We start from the raw sequence: 18,443 nt of genomic DNA, 5'->3' as shown, positions 1-18,443 counted from the left end.
GAGAGGCGGAGCCAAACTGGAAACACTAGATTCAAGGTCACCTGAAAGTGAAAGTGAAAGTTAGGAGAGAGACGGCAGAGCTGCAGTCGGGACGAATCTCTTTCTTTCTGAAGATAAAATAAACTGAATCTGTTCTTCCTCAACACCTGAGTCCAACACTGGTGAGTACAGCTGATCAGATTTACTGTTTCAACAACCAGCATCAACACAAAACTTACAGCTTCAATCACTTTTCACGTGAAGATTTTTCACAAGGGACGAAATAAACTGTTAAAATCCAACGATTTGTGAAAACTTAAACCATCAGTTTGTTTAGTTGAAGTCATTCTGTAAAACTGATCTGTGAGCTGCAATAAACTCAGTGCGATACAGGAAGGAGGAAACAAACCCTGAAAGACAGAGCTGCACAGTCACTCTGTAAAAAACAGTAATCCCTAGGAATGAAACCACTTTGATTTATACACTAGGGGGCGGTGTTGAGTCAATATACTGCTTCCATCAGTCTGCCTTCAGATTGGTGTTACACTTAATTCTGTCTCCCATCAGATTATATGACCAACAGTGTTGATGAGGTTAATTTGGTTTAGAAGGAGAATCGTAACTATTCATCCAACTAACTGTTCACAGCATGTGACACACAGCAAACATGAGGATACTACTACTACAGGGTAACTCTGGTTAAGAATCATGTCTCCGCTCTGCTTATTGATCAGATGGTTCCACTGTCTGTTCGACTCCAATCGCTTTTCTTGCGCGTTTAGATTTACTTTTCCGCCGCAGATAAAACCCCTCCTACGTGTGTGTGTGTGTGTGTGTGTGTGTGTGTGTGTGTGTGTGTGTGTGTGTGTGTGTGTGTGTGTGTGTGTGTGTTGCCAGGTAAACTAATTTACTAATTAACCTAATTAGTAGTGAGATGTTCCACCAGTTGTTTTTTTTAGCCTTATACAACTTTTCCAGTCTTTTGTTGACCCTGTTTCAACTCGTTTGAGATGTGTTGCTGCCATCAAATTCTTAAAACAATAAACTTCCTCAGTTTCAACAGTTGATATGTTGTCTTTAGTCTATTTTCATTTAAATATGAGTTTATATGATTTTGTAAATCATCACATTTATTTTATTTCCATTTTACACAGCATCCTAAAGTTATTTGGAAACAGTGTCGTAACTTAAATAACGTCTGAACCTGAATGAGGAAACACATCCTGACAAACAGCAGCAGAGAGGCAAAGCCAAACTGGAAAAACTAGATTCCAGGTCACATTAAAGTGAAAAAGTGAAAGAGAAAGTTAGTCAGAGAGACGGCAGAGCAGCAGTCGAGACGAATCTCTGTTTTTGTATCTGAAGATAAAATAAACTTCATCTGTTCTTCCTCAACACCTGAGTCCAACACTGGTGAGTACAGCTGATCAGATTTACTGTTTCAAAAACCAGCATCAACACAAAACTTACAGCTTCAATCAAACAGGAAGTTCAACTCCTTTCATTTCGTACCGACTCCTCGTGTCACTTTAACTCTGAAGTTCAGCTGTAGAACAGAAGAAACAATACAAGAATATTTGTCTTTATAACTCTTTTTAAAATGATGTTTTTCCCTCTTTGACTTTTGTCCTCAGACTGCAGACATGTCTGCTGCCAGCTGTCTTCTCTCTGAGGATCAGTTTCTGTGCTCCATCTGTCTGGATGTGTTCACTGATCCAGTCAGCACACCATGTGGACACAACTTCTGCAAAAACTGCATCACTCAACACTGGACCGTTACCGACAGGTGTCAGTGTCCCATGTGTAAAGAGAAGTTCAACACTAGACCTCACCTGAGAGTCAACACGTTGTTCTCTGAGATAGTTGCTCAGTTCAGACATGAATCTCAACAGAAAGCCAGCAGCAGCAGCTCAGAGCAACAAGCTGCCAAACCAGGAGAAGTTCCCTGTGATGTCTGCACTGGAACTAAACTGAAGGCCCTCAAGTCCTGCCTGGTGTGTCTGACCTCCTACTGTGAGACTCACCTGCAGCCTCATCTGACAACGTCCAGCCTGAAAAGACATCAGCTGACGGAGCCTGTGGAGAACCTGGAAGGCAGGATGTGTACGAAGCACCATAAACCTCTGGAGCTGTTCTGTCAGACCGACCAGACATGTGTCTGCATGCTCTGCTCTGTTTTAGACCACAAGACACACGAGTTGGTTCCTCTGACCGAAGAATATGAAGGAAAGAAGGCAGAGCTGGGGAAGACAGAGGCTGAGATTCAGCAGATGATCCAGAAGAGACAACTGAAGATTGAGGAGCTCAAAGAGTCGGTGAAGACGAGTAAAGCTGCTGCAGACAGAGAGAAAGCAGAAGGTGTTGAGGTGTTCACTGCTCTGAAGGAGGCGGCTGAGAGAGGCCTGAACGAGCTCATGGAGGAGATCCAAGAGAAGCAGGAAACAGTAGAGAAACAGGCTGAAGGTTTCATCACAGATCTGCAGCAGGAAATCTCTGAGCTGATGAAGAGGAGCTCTGAGGTGGAGCAGCTCTCACGCTCTGCAGACCACCTCCAACTCCTCCAAAGCTTCTCGTCCCTGACAGCTGCTCCACCCACCGAGGACCGGACAGAGGTCAGCGTCCGTCCACCATCATATGAGGGGACTGTGGTGAAAGCTGTGGTTCAGCTGGAGGAGACGCTCAGGAAAAAGAGGAAGCTGCTGTTTGAGGCCGAGCTGAAGAGACTCCAGCAGTCTGCAGTGGACGTGACTCTGGATCCTGATACAGCACATCCTCACCTCATTCTGTCTGATGACGGGAAACAAGTGAACCTTGGTGATGTGAGGAAGAATCTTCCAGACAACCCAGAGAGGTTTTCTAAATGTGGTTGTGTTTTAGGAAAACAGAGTTTCTCTGCAGGCAGATTTTACTTTGAGGTTCAGGTTAAAGGAAAAACGGACTGGACTTTAGGAGTGGTCAGAGAGTCGATCAACAGGAAGGGAGACATCACACTGACTCCTCAGAAAGGTTTCTGGACTATATGTCTGAGAAATGGAAATGAATATGAAGCTTGTGCTGACCCTTCAGTCCGTCTGAGTCTTGGGTCTGTTCCTGAGAAGGTGGGGGTGTTTGTGGATTATGAGGAGGGTCTGGTCTCCTTTTATGATGTCGATGCTGCAACTCTTATCTACTCCTTTACTGGCTGCTCCTTCACTGACAAACTCCTCCCATTCTTCAGTCCCTGTCCTAATGATGGTGGTAAAAACTCTGCACCCCTGATCATCTCTCCTGTCAATCAAACTGCCTGATCTGTTTCATGATGAAGCGTCTCCATCAGTGAACGTACTTATTAAAAAGGTTCTCTGTGATCCGGTCTGTGGGACTGAGGCTGAGGGAAATGTGTCTCCTCTGATGTCCAGTATGTCCCCACTGTTTCCTGTCTGATGTGATGATGCAGCATTAAAAGTCATGATGTCCTGAGCTGGAATGTTTCTGTCAGAGTGTCAGAAAGCTTCAGAGTCACAACATCAACACGTCTGAGCAGGAAACACATTTTCTCTGCAGGTTGAAGGTTTTTCTGTTTTTTGATGAATAGATTTTACAATCAAATGTAACATGATGTGATGTAATAACTGTAGCAGTGAGAGGCAGGTACGAAACATCAACATGTTGGGGTGTTTATGGGCTACATGTCATATTATTGATCAGTTAATGTAGGAAACAATCAGCAGATTAATCAATCATGAGTGTCAGTACACTGGCAGACGATGTATGTGTTTTTAAATTTCACCAATAAAGCAGATTCTGAAAATAATATCTGTTTTCAGCCTCCACTGTTTTCATAATGATCAATATTATAACTTTGAGATTTTTAAAGTGTTTCATTTTAAAACTTTTTAGCCTGGTGTACTTCCCCTCTGTGTCCAGCACAGGGCAACAGAACAGCAGCCATTAGGTAACAAGGTGAACACCTCAACTTCCTGTTTACATCCAGGAACAACGCGAGAAGAGTCTGTGGTGGAAAGTAACAGTACATTTATTGAAGTACTTAAGTACAATTAGGAGGTATTTTAACTTTACTTGTGTACTTCCATGTTCAGCTACTGTCTCCTTCCACTCCACCACATTTATCTGACACCTTCAGTCACTTTTCACGTGAAGATTTGTCACAGTGGTTGAAATAAACTGTTAAAATCCAACGATTTGTGAAAACTTAAACCATCAGTTTGTTTAGTTGAAGTCATTTTGTAAAACTGATCTGTGAGCTGCAATAAACTCAGTGAGATACAGGAAGGAGGAAACAAACCCTGAAAGACAGAGCTGCACCGGCACTCTTTAAAAAGGTAATCTCTCGGAATGAAACCACTTTTATTTATACACTAGGGGGCGGTATTGAGTCAATGCATCTTCAAGCAGTCTGCCTTCAGATTGGTGTTACACTTAACTCTGTCCCCCATCAGATTACGTGACCAACAGTGTTGATGAGGTTAGTTTGGTTTAGAAGGAGAATCGTAACTATTAACCCAACTAACTGTTAGTGTGTGTGTGTGTGTGTGTGTGTGTGGTCACCTCATCTTCAACATGACACACGGGTCGCTTTTAATGAAGTAGTCCAGTGAATAAAATAAACAGCTCGGTGTCTCATGACGCTGTGATTGTAATGATTCCCTCTGTGTAGTCGGTGTTTTTAGTACCGGCTCCTGAAGAATACTACCCAGAATTTATGCCCGATGGGGAAACCTAAAATAAGTGCATAGTACCAGCAGGAGAAGAGAAACTTTTGTTTGTAGAACAGTTTTTCTTTCCGATGGTTTGTTGACTTTTTTTTTTTTTTTTTTTTTGTAGAAAGTGTTGCATCATTTTGGTGGCAGCTCTGGAATAACTTGGAAACGACAGCCAGCAGACGAAGTACTGACGGTGTGACAAAATGTCACCTTTAGATAAATGTGGGGACTTCAGTCGATTATCTGACACAAAGGAACGTAAAAGTTTTTAAAACTGCGAGCAGCGGCTCATTTTCCTCTTGCAGTGCATTCTGGGTTTTACATGCAAGAGTGTTTCTTGTTTTAATTCCTTAAAATGCTTAGAATTTTAATGGAGTCTGGTCGCAGACGGATCATTCGAGATTTGTGCCGACTCGGCGTGTCATGTGACGCAGCTAACGGGCGACGTGCAGCCGGCAGAACGACACTCATTTAAAGCAGCTCTTCGTCTTGTGTCTCAGGAACCGGATGGCTCTGCTGCCCAGTCAGGCCTTCTACCTGCTCATCAACAACAGCGGGTTGGCCAGCATGTCGCTCACCATGGCGCAGGTGTACAAAGATCACCAGGACGAGGACGGCTTCCTCTACATGACCTACGCCTCGCAGGAGATGTTCGGACACTGACGGCGTCCTGCTGCAGATTTTAGTCCCCGTTGAAGGCTGCTGGTCTCCACCTGCTGTACATACAAAAATAATGTGTATATATTGTAATATTGTACATGTTGATGGGTGTTTTAATGAAGAATGTTGATCCAATAAATGACATGTTGAAAATATTGGCTGGGTGCAGTCTGATGCTTCAGGAGGATCATGTTTGATGTCATAGATGTTAATAAGATTTGAGTTTCCATTATGAATGTTATTAAAAATTCAGCCATCATCAGCATTTTGTGTGTAAATGCTTCATCCAGGTCTCACTGGAAAACTCACATTGACTTCTTTTCAATGAACAATTAAATTTTTTTAAACACATTTCTTTCATGTCTTTTCCAGGACGACCATCTGTCATGATCTGAAACTTCAGAAAAGTTTCCTCTCCCCATCTTCACTTCTGAGAGACTCTGCCTCTCTGAAATGATCTTTTTATACCCAAAAATGTTGCTGATCTGTTGCCAATTAATCTAATTAGTAGTGAGATGTTCCAACAAGTGTTTTTTTTGTTTTTGTTTTTTTTAGCTTTACACAACTTTTCCAGTCTTTTGTTTACCCTATTCAAATATTTTTTTTAGATGTGTTGCTGCCATCAAACTCAAAATAAGAATATATTTTTCATAAAACAATGAACTTTGAGTTTCAACAGTTATGTTGTCTTTGGTATATTTTCTTTTAAATGAGTGATTTGTAAATCATATTTATTTTTATTACATTTTATACAGCATCCCAACTTTTTGGGAAACAGTGTTGTAACTTTAATAATGTCTGAACCTGAATGAGGAAACACACCCTGACAAACAGCAGCAGAGAGGGGGAGCCAAACTGGAAAAACTAGATTCCAGGTCACATTAAAGTGAAAAAGTGAAAGATAAAGTAAGTCAGAGAGATGACAGAGCTGCAGTCGAGATGAATCTCTCTTTCTTTCTGAAGATAAAATAAACTTCATCTGTTCTTCCTCAACACCTGAGTCCAACACTGGTGAGTACAGCTGATCAGATTTACTGTTTCAACAACCAGCATCAACACAAAACTTACAGCTTCAATCACTTTTCACGTGAAGATTTGTCACAATGGATGAAATAAACTGTTAAAATCCAACCATTTGTTAAAACTTAAACCATCAGTTTGTTTATTTGAAGTCATTTTGTAAAACTGATCTGTGAGCTGCAATAAACTCAATGAGACACAGGAAGGAGGAAACAAACCCTGAAAGACAGAGCTGTTCCACCAGGTGTTTTTTTTTTGTTTTTTTTTTAGCTTTACACAACTTTTCCAGTCTTTTGTTTACCCTATTCCAATTTTTTTTTGGATGTGTTGCTGCCATCAAACTCAAAATAAGAATATATTTTTCATAAAACAATGAACTTTGAGTTTCAACAGTTATGTTGTCTTTGGTCTATTTTCATCTAAATATATGTTTATATGATTTGGAAATCATCACATTTATTTTATTTCCATTTTACACAGCATTCTAACTTTTTGGAAAACTCGGTTATAACTATATTGATGTCTGAACCTGAATGAGGAAACACACCCTGACAAACAGCAGCAATAAAAAGCGACGCAAAGTTGGAAGGACAAGGTTCAAGTTCAGATAACAGTCAAAGTTAAAGTTAGTCAGAGAGACGGCAGAGCTGCAGTCAAGACGAATCTCTGTGTTTCTTTCTGTAGATAAAATAAACTTCATCTGTTCTTCCTCAACACCTGAGTCCAACACTGGTGAGTACAGCTGATCAGATTTACTGTTTCAACAATTAGCATCAACGCAAAACTTGCAGCTTCATTAAAACAGGAAGTTCAACTCCTTTCATTTCGTACCGACTCCTCGTGTCTTATATATATTTTTCCTCGTAACTCTTTTTAAAATGATGTTTTTCCCTCTTTGATTTTTGTCCTCAGACTGCAGACATGTCTGCTGCCAGCTGTCTTCTCTCTGAGGATCAGTTTCTGTGCTCCATCTGTCTGGATGTGTTCACTGATCCAGTCAGCACACCATGTGGACACAACTTCTGCAAAAACTGCATCACTCAACACTGGACCGTTACCGACAGGTGTCAGTGTCCCATGTGTAAAGAGAAGTTCAACACTAGACCTCAACTGAGAGTCAACACGTTGTTCTCTGAGATGGTTGCTCAGTTCAGACATGAAGCTCAACAGAAAGCCAGCAGCAGCAGCTCAGAGCAACAAGCTGCCAAACCAGGAGAAGTTCCCTGTGACGTCTGCACTGGAACCAAACAGAAGGCCCTCAAGTCCTGCCTGGTGTGTCTGACCTCCTACTGTGAGACTCACCTGCAGCCTCATCTGACAACGTCCGGCCTGAAAAGACATCAGCTGACGGAGCCTGTGGAGAACCTGGAAGGCAGGATGTGTACGAAGCACCATAAACCTCTGGAGCTGTTCTGTCAGACCGACCAGACATGTGTCTGCATGCTCTGCTCTGTTTTAGACCACAAGACACATGAGTTGGTTACTCTGAGAGAAGAATATGAAGGAAGGAAGGCAGAGCTGGGGAAGACAGAGGCTGAGATTCAGCAGATGATCCAGAAGAGACGACTGAAGATTGAGGAGCTCAAAGAGTCGGTGAAGACGAGTAAAGCTGCTGCAGACAGAGAGAAAGCAGAAGGTGTTGAGGTGTTCACTGCTCTGAAGGAGGCGGCTGAGAGAGGCCTGAACGAGCTCATAGAGGAGATCCAAGAGAAGCAGGAAACAGTAGAGAAACAGGCTGAAGGTTTCATCACAGATCTGCAGCAGGAAATCTCTGAGCTGATGAAGAGGAGCTCTGAGGTGGAGCAGCTCTCACGCTCTGCAGACCACCTCCACCTCCTCCAAAGCTTCTCGTCCCTGACAGCTGCTCCACCCACGGAGGATCGGACAGAGGTCAGCGTCCGTCCACCATCATATGGGGGGACTGTGGTGAGAGCTGTTGTTCAGCTGGAGGAGACGCTCAGGAAAAAGAGGAAGCTGCTGTTTGAGGCCGAGCTGAAGAGACTCCAGCAGTCTGCAGTGGACGTGACTCTGGATCCTGATACAGCACATCCTAAACTCATCCTGTCTGATGACGGGAAACAAGTGAACCTTGGTGATGTGAGGAAGAATCTTCCAGACAACCCAGAGAGGTTTTCTAAAAGTGTCTCTGTTTTAGGAAAGCACAATGTCTGTGCAGGCAGATTTTACTTTGAGGTTCAGGTTAAAGGGAAGACGGACTGGGATTTAGGAGTGGTCAGAGAGTCGATCAACAGGAAGGAAGACATCAAACTGATTCCTCAGAAAGGTTTCTTGACCATATGCCTGAGAAATGGTAATGAATACAGAGCTTGTGCTGGTCCTTCAGTCCGTCTGAGTCTTGGGTCTGGTCCTGAGAAGGTGGGGGTGTTTGTGGATTATGAGGACGGTCTGGTCTCCTTTTATGATGTCGATGCTGCAGCTCTTATCTACTCCTTTACTGGCTGCTCCTTCACTGACAGGCTTCTCCCATATTTCAGTCCACATCTTAATCAAGGTGGTAAAAACTCTGCACCTCTGATCATCTCTCCTGTCAATCAAACTGCCTGATCTGTTTCATGATGAAGCATCTCCATCAGTGAACGTACTTATTAAAAAGGTTCTCTGTGATCCGGTCTGTGGGACTGAGGCTGAGGGAAATGTGTCTCCTCTGATGTCCAGTATGTCCACACTGTTTCCTGTCTGATGTGATGATGCAGCATTAAAAGTCATGATGTCCTGAGCTGGAATGTTTCTGTCAGAGTGTCAGAAAGCTTCAGAGTCACAACATCAACACGTCTGAGCAAGAAACACATTTTCTCTGCAGGTTGAAGGTTTTTCTGTTTTTTGATGAAGAGATTTTACAATCAAATGTAACATAATGTGATGTAATAACTGCAGCAGTGAGAGGCAGGTACGAAACATCAACATGTTGGGGTGTTTATGGGCTACATGTCATATTATTGATCAGTTAATGTCGGAAACAATCAGCAGGTTAATCAATCATGAGTGTCAGTACACTGACAGAAGATGTACGTATTTTTAAATTTGACCAATAAAGCAGATTCTGAAAATAATATTTGTTTTCAGCCTCCACTGTTTTTATAATGATCAATATTAAAATGCTGAGATTGTTAAAGTGTTTTCTTTTAAAACTTTGCAGCCTGGTGTATTTCCTCTCTATGTCCAGTAGAGGGGATCAGAACAGCAGCCATTAGGTAACAACATGAACACCTCAACTTCCTGTTTACATCCAGGAACAACATGAGAAGAGTCTGTGGTGGAAAGTAACTGAGTACATGTACTGAAGTACTCAAGTACAATTTGGAGGTATTTGTACTTTACTTGAGTACTTCCATGTTCATCTACTGTCTCCTTTCACTCCACCACATTTATCTGACAGCTTCAGTCACTTTTCACGTGAAGATTTGTCACAGTGGATGAAATAAACTGTTAAAATCCAACGATTTGTTGAAACTTAAACCATCAGTTTGTTTATTTGAAGTCATTTTGTAAAACTAATCTGTGACCTGCAATAAACTCCGTGAGATACAGGAAGGAGGAAACAAACCCTGAAAGACAGAGCTGCACCGGCACTCTTTAAAAAGGTAATCTCTCGGAATGAAACCACTTTGATTTATACACTAGGGGGCGGTATTGAGTCAATGCAGCTTCCAGCAATCTGCCTTCAGGTTGGTGTTACACTTAACTCTGTCCTCCATCAGATTACGTGACCAACAGTGTTGATGAGGTTAGTTTGGTTTAGAAGGAGAATCGTAACTATTAACCCAACTAACTGTTAGTGTGTGTGTGTGTGTGTGTGTGTGTGTGGTCACCTCATCTTCAACATGACACACGGGTCGCTTTTAATCAAGTAGTCCAGTGACTAAAATAAACAGCTCGGTGTCTCATGACGCTGTGATTGTAATGATTCCCTCTGTGTAGTCGGTGTTTTTAGTACCGGCTCCTGAAGAATACTACCCAGAATTTCTGCCCGATGGGGAAACCTAAAATAAGTGCATAGTACCAGCAGGAGAAGAGAAACTTTTGTTTGTAGAACAGTTTTTCTTTCCGATGGTTTGTTGACTTTTTTTTTTGTAGACAGTGTTGCATCATTTTGGTGGCATCTCTGGAATAACTTGGAAACGACAGCCAGCAGAAGAAGCACTGACGGTGTGACAAAATGTCACCTTTAGATAAATGTGGGGACTTCAGTCGATTATCTGACACAAAGGAACGTTAAAGTTTTTAAAACTGCGAGCAGCGGCTCATTTTCCTCTTGCAGTGCATTCTGGGTTTTACATGCAAGAGTGTTTCTTGTTTTAATTCCTTAAAATGCTTCGAATTTTAATGGAGTCTGGTCGCAGATGGCTCGTTACAGAGATTTGTGCCGACTCGGCGTGTCATGTGACGCAGCTAACGGGCGACGTTCAGCCGGCAGAACGACACTCATTTAAAGCAGCTCTTCGTCTTGTGTCTCAGGAACCGGATGGCTCTGCTGCCCAGTCAGGCCTTCTACCTGCTCATCAACAACAGCGGGTTGGCCAGCATGTCGCTCACCATGGCGCAGGTGTACAAAGATCACCAGGACGAGGACGGCTTCCTCTACATGACCTACGCCTCGCAGGAGATGTTCGGACACTGACGGCGTCCTGCTGCAGATTTTAGTCCCCGTTGAAGGCTGCTGGTCTCCACCTGCTTACATACAAAAATAACGTGTATATATTGTAATATTGTACATGTTGATGGGTGTTTTAATGAAGAATGTTGATCCAATAAATGACATGTTGAAACTATTGGCTGGGTGCAGTCTGATGCTTCAGGAGGATCATGTTTGATATCATAGATGTTAATAAGATTTGAGTTTCCATTATAAATGTTATTAAGAATTCAGCCACCGTCAGCATTTTGTGTGTAAACGCTGCGTCCAGGTATAACTGGAAAACTCATTTTGACTTCTTTTCAATGAACAATTAAATATTTTTAATCAAATTTCTTTCATGTCTTTTCCAGGACGACCATCTGTCATGATCTGAAACTTCAGAAAAGTTTCCTCTCCCCATCTTCACTTCTGAGAGACTCTGCCTCTCTGAAATGATCTTTTTATACCCAATAATGTTGCTGATCTGTTGCCAAGTAACCTAATTAGTAGTGAGATGTTCCACCAGGTGTTGTTTTTTTTTTTTTTTTTTTTTTTTTTTTTTTTAGCTTTACACAACTTTTCCAGTCTTTTGTTTACCCTATTCCAAATTGTTTTTAGATGTGTTGCTGCCATGAAACTCAAAAAAAGAACATATTTTTCTGAAAACAATGAACTTTGAGTTTCAACAGTTATGTTGTCTTTGGTCTATTTTTATTTAAATATGAGTGATTTGTAAATCATATATTTATTTTGATTACATTTTACACAGCATCCCAACTTTTTGGGAAACAGTGTTGTAACTTTAATAATGTCTGAACCTGATTGAGAAAACACACTCTGACAAACAGCATCACAGAGGCGGAGCCAAACTGGAAACACGAAATTCAAGGTCACCTGAAAGTGAAAGAGAAAGTTAGTCAGAGAGAAGGTCGAGGTGCAGTCGAGACGAATCTATATGTTTCTTTCTGAAGATAAAATAAACTTCATCAGTTCTTCCTTAACACCTGAGTCCAACACTGGTGAGTACAGCTGATCAGATTTACTGTTTCAACAACCAGCATCAACACAAAACTTACAGCTTCAATCAAACAGGAAGTTCAACTCCTTTGATTTCGTACCGACTCCTCGTGTCACATTAACTCTGTGAAGTTCAGCTGTAGAACAGAAGAATCAACAGAAGAATATTTGTCTTCATAACTCTTTTTAAAATGATGTTTTTCCCTCTTTGACTTTTGTCCTCAGACTGCAGACATGTCTGCTGCCAGCTGTCTTCTCTCTGAGGATCAGTTTCTGTGCTCCATCTGTCTGGATGTGTTCACTGATCCAGTCAGCACACCATGTGGACACAACTTCTGCAAAAACTGCATCACTCAACACTGGACCGTTACCGACAGGTGTCAGTGTCCCATGTGTAAAGAGAAGTTCAACACTAGACCTCAGCTGAGAGTCAACACGTTCATCTCTGAGATGGTTGCTCAGTTCAGACATGAAGCTCAACAGAAAGCCAGCAGCAGCAGCTCAGAGCAACAAGCTGCCAAACCAGGAGAAGTTCCCTGTGACGTCTGCACTGGAACCAAACTGAAGGCCCTCAAGTCCTGCCTGGTGTGTCTGACTTCCTACTGTGAGACTCACCTGCAACCTCATCTGACAACGTCCGGCATGAAAAGACATCAGCTGACGGAGCCTGTGGACAACCTGGAAGGCAGGATGTGTACGAAGCACCATAAACCTCTGGAGCTGTTCTGTCAGACCGACCAGACATGTGTCTGCATGCTCTGCTTTGTTTTAGACCACAAGACACACGAGTTGGTTCCTCTGAGAGAAGAATATGAAGGAAAGAAGGCAGAGCTGGGGAAGACAGAGGCTGAGATTCAGCAGATGATCCAGAAGAGACGACTGAAGATTGAGGAGCTCAAAGAGTCGGTGAAGACGAGTAAAGCTGCTGCAGACAGAGAGAAAGCAGAAGGTGTTGAGGTGTTCACTGCTCTGAAGGAGGCGGCTGAGAGAGGCCTGAACGAGCTCATAGAGGAGATCCAAGAGAAGCAGGAAACAGTAGAGAAACAGGCTGAAGGTTTCATCACAGATCTGCAGCAGGAAATCTCTGAGCTGATGAAGAGGAGCTCTGAGGTGGAGCAGCTCTCACGCTCTGCAGACCACCTCCACCTCCTCCAAAGCTTCTCGTCCCTGGCAGCTGCTCCACCCACCGAGGACCGGACAGAGGTCAGCGTCCGTCCACCATCATATGAGGGGACTGTGGTGAGAGCTGTGGTTCAGCTGGAGGAGACGCTCAGGAAAAAGAGGAAGCTGCTGTTTGAGGCCGAGCTGAAGAGACTCCAGCAGTCTGCAGTGGACGTGACTCTGGATCCTGATACAGCACATCCTGAACTCATCCTGTCTGATGACGGGAAACAAGTGAACCATGGTGATGTGAGGAAGAATCTTTCAGACAACCCAGAGAGGTTTTCTAAATGTGGTTGTGTTTTAGGAAAACAGAGTTTATCAACAGGCAGATTTTACTTTGAGGTTCAGGTCAAAGGAAAAACGGAATGGGATTTAGGAGTGGTCAGAGAGTCGATCAACAGGAAGGGAGACATCACACTGACTCCTCAGAAAGGTTTCTGGACTATATGGTTGAGAAATGGAAATGAATACAAAGCTCTTGCTGGTACTCCAGTCCATCTGAGTCTTGGGTCTGGTCCTGAGAAGGTGGGGGTGTTTGTGGATTATGAGGATGGTCTGGTCTCCTTTTTTGATGTCGATGCTGCAGCTCTTATCTACTCCTTTACTGGCTGCTCCTTCACTGACAAACTCCTCCCATATTTCAGTCCATATCTTAATCAAGGTGGTAAAAATTCTGCACCTCTGATCATCTCTCCTGTCAATCAAACTGCCTGATCTGTTTCATGATGAAGCATCTCTATCAGTGAACGTACTTATTAAAAAGGTTCTCTGTGATCCGGTCTGTGGGACTGAGGCTGAGGGAAATGTGTCTCCTCTGATGTCCAGTATGTCCCCACTGTTTCCTGTCTGATGTGATGATGCAGCATTAAAAGTCATGATGTCCTGAGCTGGAATGTTTCTGTCAGAGTGTCAGAAAGCTTCAGAGTCACAACATCAACACGTCTGAGCAGGAAACACATTTTCTCTGCAGGTTGAAGGTTTTTCTGTTTTTTGATGAAGAGATTTTGCAATCAAATGTAACATAATGTGATGTAATAACTGCAGCAGTGAGAGGCAGGTACGAAACATCAACATGTTGGGGTGTTTATGGGCTACATGTCATATTATTGATCAGTTAATGTCGGAAACAATCAGCAGGTTAATCAATCATGAGTGTCAGTACACTGACAGACGATGTATGTGTTTTTAAATTTCACCAATAAAGCAGATTCTGAAAATAATATCTGTTTTCAGCCTCCACTGTTTTTATAATGATCAATATTATAACGTTCAGATTGTTAAAGTGTTTTATTTTAAAAATGTGTAGACTGATGTATTTCACCTCTGTGTCCAGAAGAGGGTATCAGAATAGCAGCCATTAGGTAACAACATGAACACCTCAACTTCCTGTTTACATCCAGGAACAACATGAGAAGAGTCTGTGGTGGAAAGTAACTGAGTACATATACTGAAGTATTCAAGTACAATTTGGAGGTATTTGTACTTTATTTGAGTACTTACATGTTCATCTACTGTCTCCTTTCGCTCCACCACATTTATCTGACAGCTTCAGTCACTTTTCACATGAAGATTTGTCACGGTGGATGAAATAAACTGTTAAAATCCAACGATTTGTTGAAACTTAAACCATCAGTTTGTTTATTTGAAGTCATTTTGTAAAACTGATCTGTGAGCTGCAATAAACTCAGTGAGATACAGGAAGGAGGAAACAAACCCTGAAAGACAGAGCTGCACCAGAACTCTTTAAAGGAGTAATCTGCAGGAATGAAACCACTTTGATTTATACACTAGGGGGCGGTATTGAGTCAATGTAGTTTCCAGCAGTCTTCCTTCAGATTGGTGTTACACTTAACTCTGTCCCCCATCAGATTACGTGACCAACAGTGTTGATGAGGTTAGTTTGGTTTAGAAGGAGAATCGTAACTATTAACCCAACTAACTGTTCACAGCATGTGACACACAGCAAACATGAGGATACTACTACTACAGGGTAACTCTGGTTAAGAATCATGTCTCTGCTCTGCTTATTGATCAGATGGTTCCACTGTCTGAACGACTCCAATCGCTTTTCTTGCCTGTGTGTGTGTGTGTGGTCACCTCATCTTCAACATGACACACGGGTCGCTTTTAATGAAGTAGTCCAGTGACTAAAATAAACAGCTCGGTGTCTCATGACGCTGTGATTGTAATGATTCCCTCTGTGTAGTCGGTGTTTTTAGTACCGGCTCCTGAAGAATACTACCCAGAATTTCTGCCCGATGGGGAAACCTAAAATAAGTGCATAGTACCAGCAGTAGAAGAGAAACTTTTGTTTGTAGAACAGTTTTTCTTTCCGATTGTTTGTTGACTTTTTTTTTTTTTTTAGACAGTGTTGCATCATTTTGGTGGCAGCTCTGGAATAACTTGGAAACGACAGCCAGCAGACGAAGCACTGACGGTGTGACAAAACGTCACCTTTAGATAAATGTGGGGACTTCAGTCGATTATCTGACACAAAGGAACGTTAAAGTTTTTAAAACTGCGAGCAGCGGCTCATTTTCCTCTTGCAGTGCATTCTGGGTTTTACATGCAAGAGTGTTTCTTGTTTTAATTCCTTAAAATGCTTAGAATTTTAATGGAGTCTGGTCGCAGACGGCTCGTTACAGAGATTTGTGCCGACTCGGCGTGTCATGTGACGCAGCTAACGGGCGACGTGCAGCCGGCAGAACGACACTCATTTAAAGCAGCTCTTCGTCTTGTGTCTCAGGAACCGGATGGCTCTGCTGCCCAGTCAGGCCTTCTACCTGCTCATCAACAACAGCGGGTTGGCCAGCATGTCGCTCACCATGGCGCAGGTGTACAAAGATCACCAGGACGAGGACGGCTTCCTCTACATGACCTACGCCTCGCAGGAGATGTTCGGACACTGACGGCGTCCTGCTGCAGATTTTAGTCCCCGTTGAAGGCTGCTGGTCTCCACCTGCTGTACTTTCAAAAATAATGTGTATATATTGTAATATTGTACATGTTGATGGGCGTTTTAATGAAGAATGTTGATCCAATAAATGACATGTTGAAACTATTGGCTGGGTGCAGTCTGATGCTTCAGGAGGATCATGTTTGATGTCATAGATGTTAACAAGATTTGAGTGTCCGTTATGAATGTTATTAAAAATTCAGCCATCATCAGCATTTTGTGTGTAAACGCTGCGTCCAGGTCTCACTGGAAAACTCACGTTGACTTCTTTTCAATGAACAATTAATTTTTTTAAACAAATTTCTTTCATGTCTTTTCCAGCACGACCATCTGTCATGATCTGAAACTTCAGAAAAGTTTCCTCTCCCCATCTTCACTTCTGAGAGACTCTGCCTCTCTGAAATGCTCTTTTTACACCCAATAATGTTGTTGATCTGTTGCCAAGTAATCTAATTAGTAGTGAGATGTTCCACCAGGTTTTTTTTTTTTTTTTTTTAGCTTTACACAACTTTTCCAGTCTTTTGTTTACCCTATTCAAAATTTTTCTTAGATGTTTTCCTGCCATCAGACACAAAATAAGAACATATTTTTCATAAAATAATGAACTTTGAGTTTCAACAGTTATGTTGTCTTTGGTATATTTTCTTTTAAATGAGTGATTTGTAAATCATATTTATTTTTATTACATTTTATACAGCATCCCAACTTTTTGGGAAACAGTGTTGTAACTTTAATAATGTCTGAACCTGAATGAGGAAACACACCCTGACAAACAGCAGCAGAGAGGCGGAGCCAAACTGGAAACACAAGATTCAAGGTCTCCTTAAAGTGAAAGTGAAAGTTAGTCAGAGAGACGGCAGAGCTGCAGTCGAGATGAATCTCTCTTTCTTTCTGAAGATAAAATAAACTTCATCTGTTCTTCCTCAACACCTGAGTCCAACACTGGTGAGTACAGCTGATCAGATTTACTGTTTCAACAACCAGCATCAACTCAAAACTTACAGCTTCAATCACTTTTCACGTGAAGATTTGTCACAATGGACGAAATAAACTGTTAAAATCCAACGATTTGTTAAAACTTAAACCATCAGTTTGTTTATTTGAAGTCATTTTGTAAAACTGATCTGTGAGTTGCAATAAACTCAGTGAGATACAGGAAGGAAGAAACAAACCCTGAAAGACAGAGCTGCGCAGTCACTCTGTAAAAAAAACAGTAATCTCTAGGAATGAAACCACTTTGATTTGTACACTAGGGGGCGGTGTTGAGTCAATGTATCTTCCAGCAGTCTGCTTTCAGCTTGGTGTTACACTTAACTCTGTTCCTCATCAGTTTACGTGACCAACAGTGTTGATGAGGTTAGTTTGGTTTAGAAGGAGAATCGTAACTATTAACCCAACTAACTGTTCACAGCATGTGACACACAGCAAACATGAGGATACTACTACTACAGGGTAACTCTGGTTAGGAATCATGTCTCCGCTCTGCTTATTGATCAGATGGTTCCACTGGCTGTACGACTCCAATCGCTTTTCATGCGCTTCTGGATTTAATTTTCCGCCGCAGATAAAGCCCCACCTCCGTGTGTGTGTGTGTGTGTGTGTGTTGCCAGTTAACCTAATTTACTAATTAACCTAATTAGTAGTGAGATATTCCACCAGTTGTTTTTTGTTGCCTTATGCAACTTTTCCAGTCTTTTGTTGACCCTGTTTCAACTCGTTTGAGATGTGTTACTGCCATAAAATTCAAAAATCAATAAACTTCCTCAGTTTCAACAGTTGATTTATTGTCTTTGGTCTATTTTCATTTATATGAGTTTATATGATTTGTAAATCATCACATTTATTTTATTTACATTTTACACAGCATCCCAAAGTTTTTTAGAAACAGTGTCGCAACTTAAATAATGTCTGAACCTGAATGAGGACACACACCCTGACAAAAACCAGCAGAGAGGCGAAGCCAACCTGGAACAACCAGATTCCAGGTCACGTTAAAGTGAAAAAGTGAAAGATAAAGTTAGTCAGAGAGACGGCAGAGCTGCAGTCGGGACGAATCTCTGTGTTTCTATCTGAAGATAAAATAAACTTCATCTGTTCTTCCTCAACACCTGAGTCCAACACTGGTGAGTACAGCTGATCAGATTTACTGTTTCAACAACCAGCATCAACACAAAATTTACAGCTTCAATCAAACAGGAAGTTCAACTCCTTTCATTTCGTACCGACTCCTCGTGTCACATTAACTCTGTGAAGTTCAGCTGTAGAACAGAAGAAACAATAGAAGAATATTTTTCATTATAACTCTTTT

At 42.0% G+C, this 18,443-nt stretch overlaps 3 protein-coding genes across 3 annotated transcripts; all 3 read left to right on the top strand.

The window, feature by feature from the left end:
- The first annotated feature begins 1,575 nt into the window (after window positions 1–1,575).
- Window positions 1,576–3,753, top strand: LOC138208962 (E3 ubiquitin-protein ligase TRIM21-like). Its single transcript, XM_069167225.1, has one exon. It carries the CDS (start codon window positions 1,623–1,625, stop codon window positions 3,264–3,266), a length of 1,644 nt encoding a protein of 547 aa, XP_069023326.1. The 5' UTR covers window positions 1,576–1,622; the 3' UTR covers window positions 3,267–3,753.
- A 3,518-nt stretch (window positions 3,754–7,271) lies between these two features.
- On the top strand, window positions 7,272–8,927 carry LOC138208652 (E3 ubiquitin-protein ligase TRIM21-like). Its single transcript, XM_069166715.1, has one exon. It carries the CDS (start codon window positions 7,284–7,286, stop codon window positions 8,925–8,927), a length of 1,644 nt encoding a protein of 547 aa, XP_069022816.1. The 5' UTR covers window positions 7,272–7,283.
- Window positions 8,928–12,198: 3,271 nt separating this feature from the next.
- LOC138208958 (E3 ubiquitin-protein ligase TRIM21-like) lies at window positions 12,199–13,893 on the top strand. Its single transcript, XM_069167220.1, has one exon. It carries the CDS (start codon window positions 12,250–12,252, stop codon window positions 13,891–13,893), a length of 1,644 nt encoding a protein of 547 aa, XP_069023321.1. The 5' UTR covers window positions 12,199–12,249.
- Window positions 13,894–18,443: the final 4,550 nt, after the last annotated feature.

The sequence above is a fragment of the Embiotoca jacksoni genome, unplaced genomic scaffold (genome assembly GCF_022577435.1).
Source record: "Embiotoca jacksoni isolate LCO1_2020_lvr unplaced genomic scaffold, fEmbJac1.0.p SCAF_4, whole genome shotgun sequence".
Lineage (NCBI taxonomy): Eukaryota > Metazoa > Chordata > Actinopteri > Embiotocidae > Embiotoca > Embiotoca jacksoni.
The sequence above is the reverse complement of the archived record's forward strand: the minus strand, read 5'-3'. Positions and strand labels throughout refer to the sequence as shown.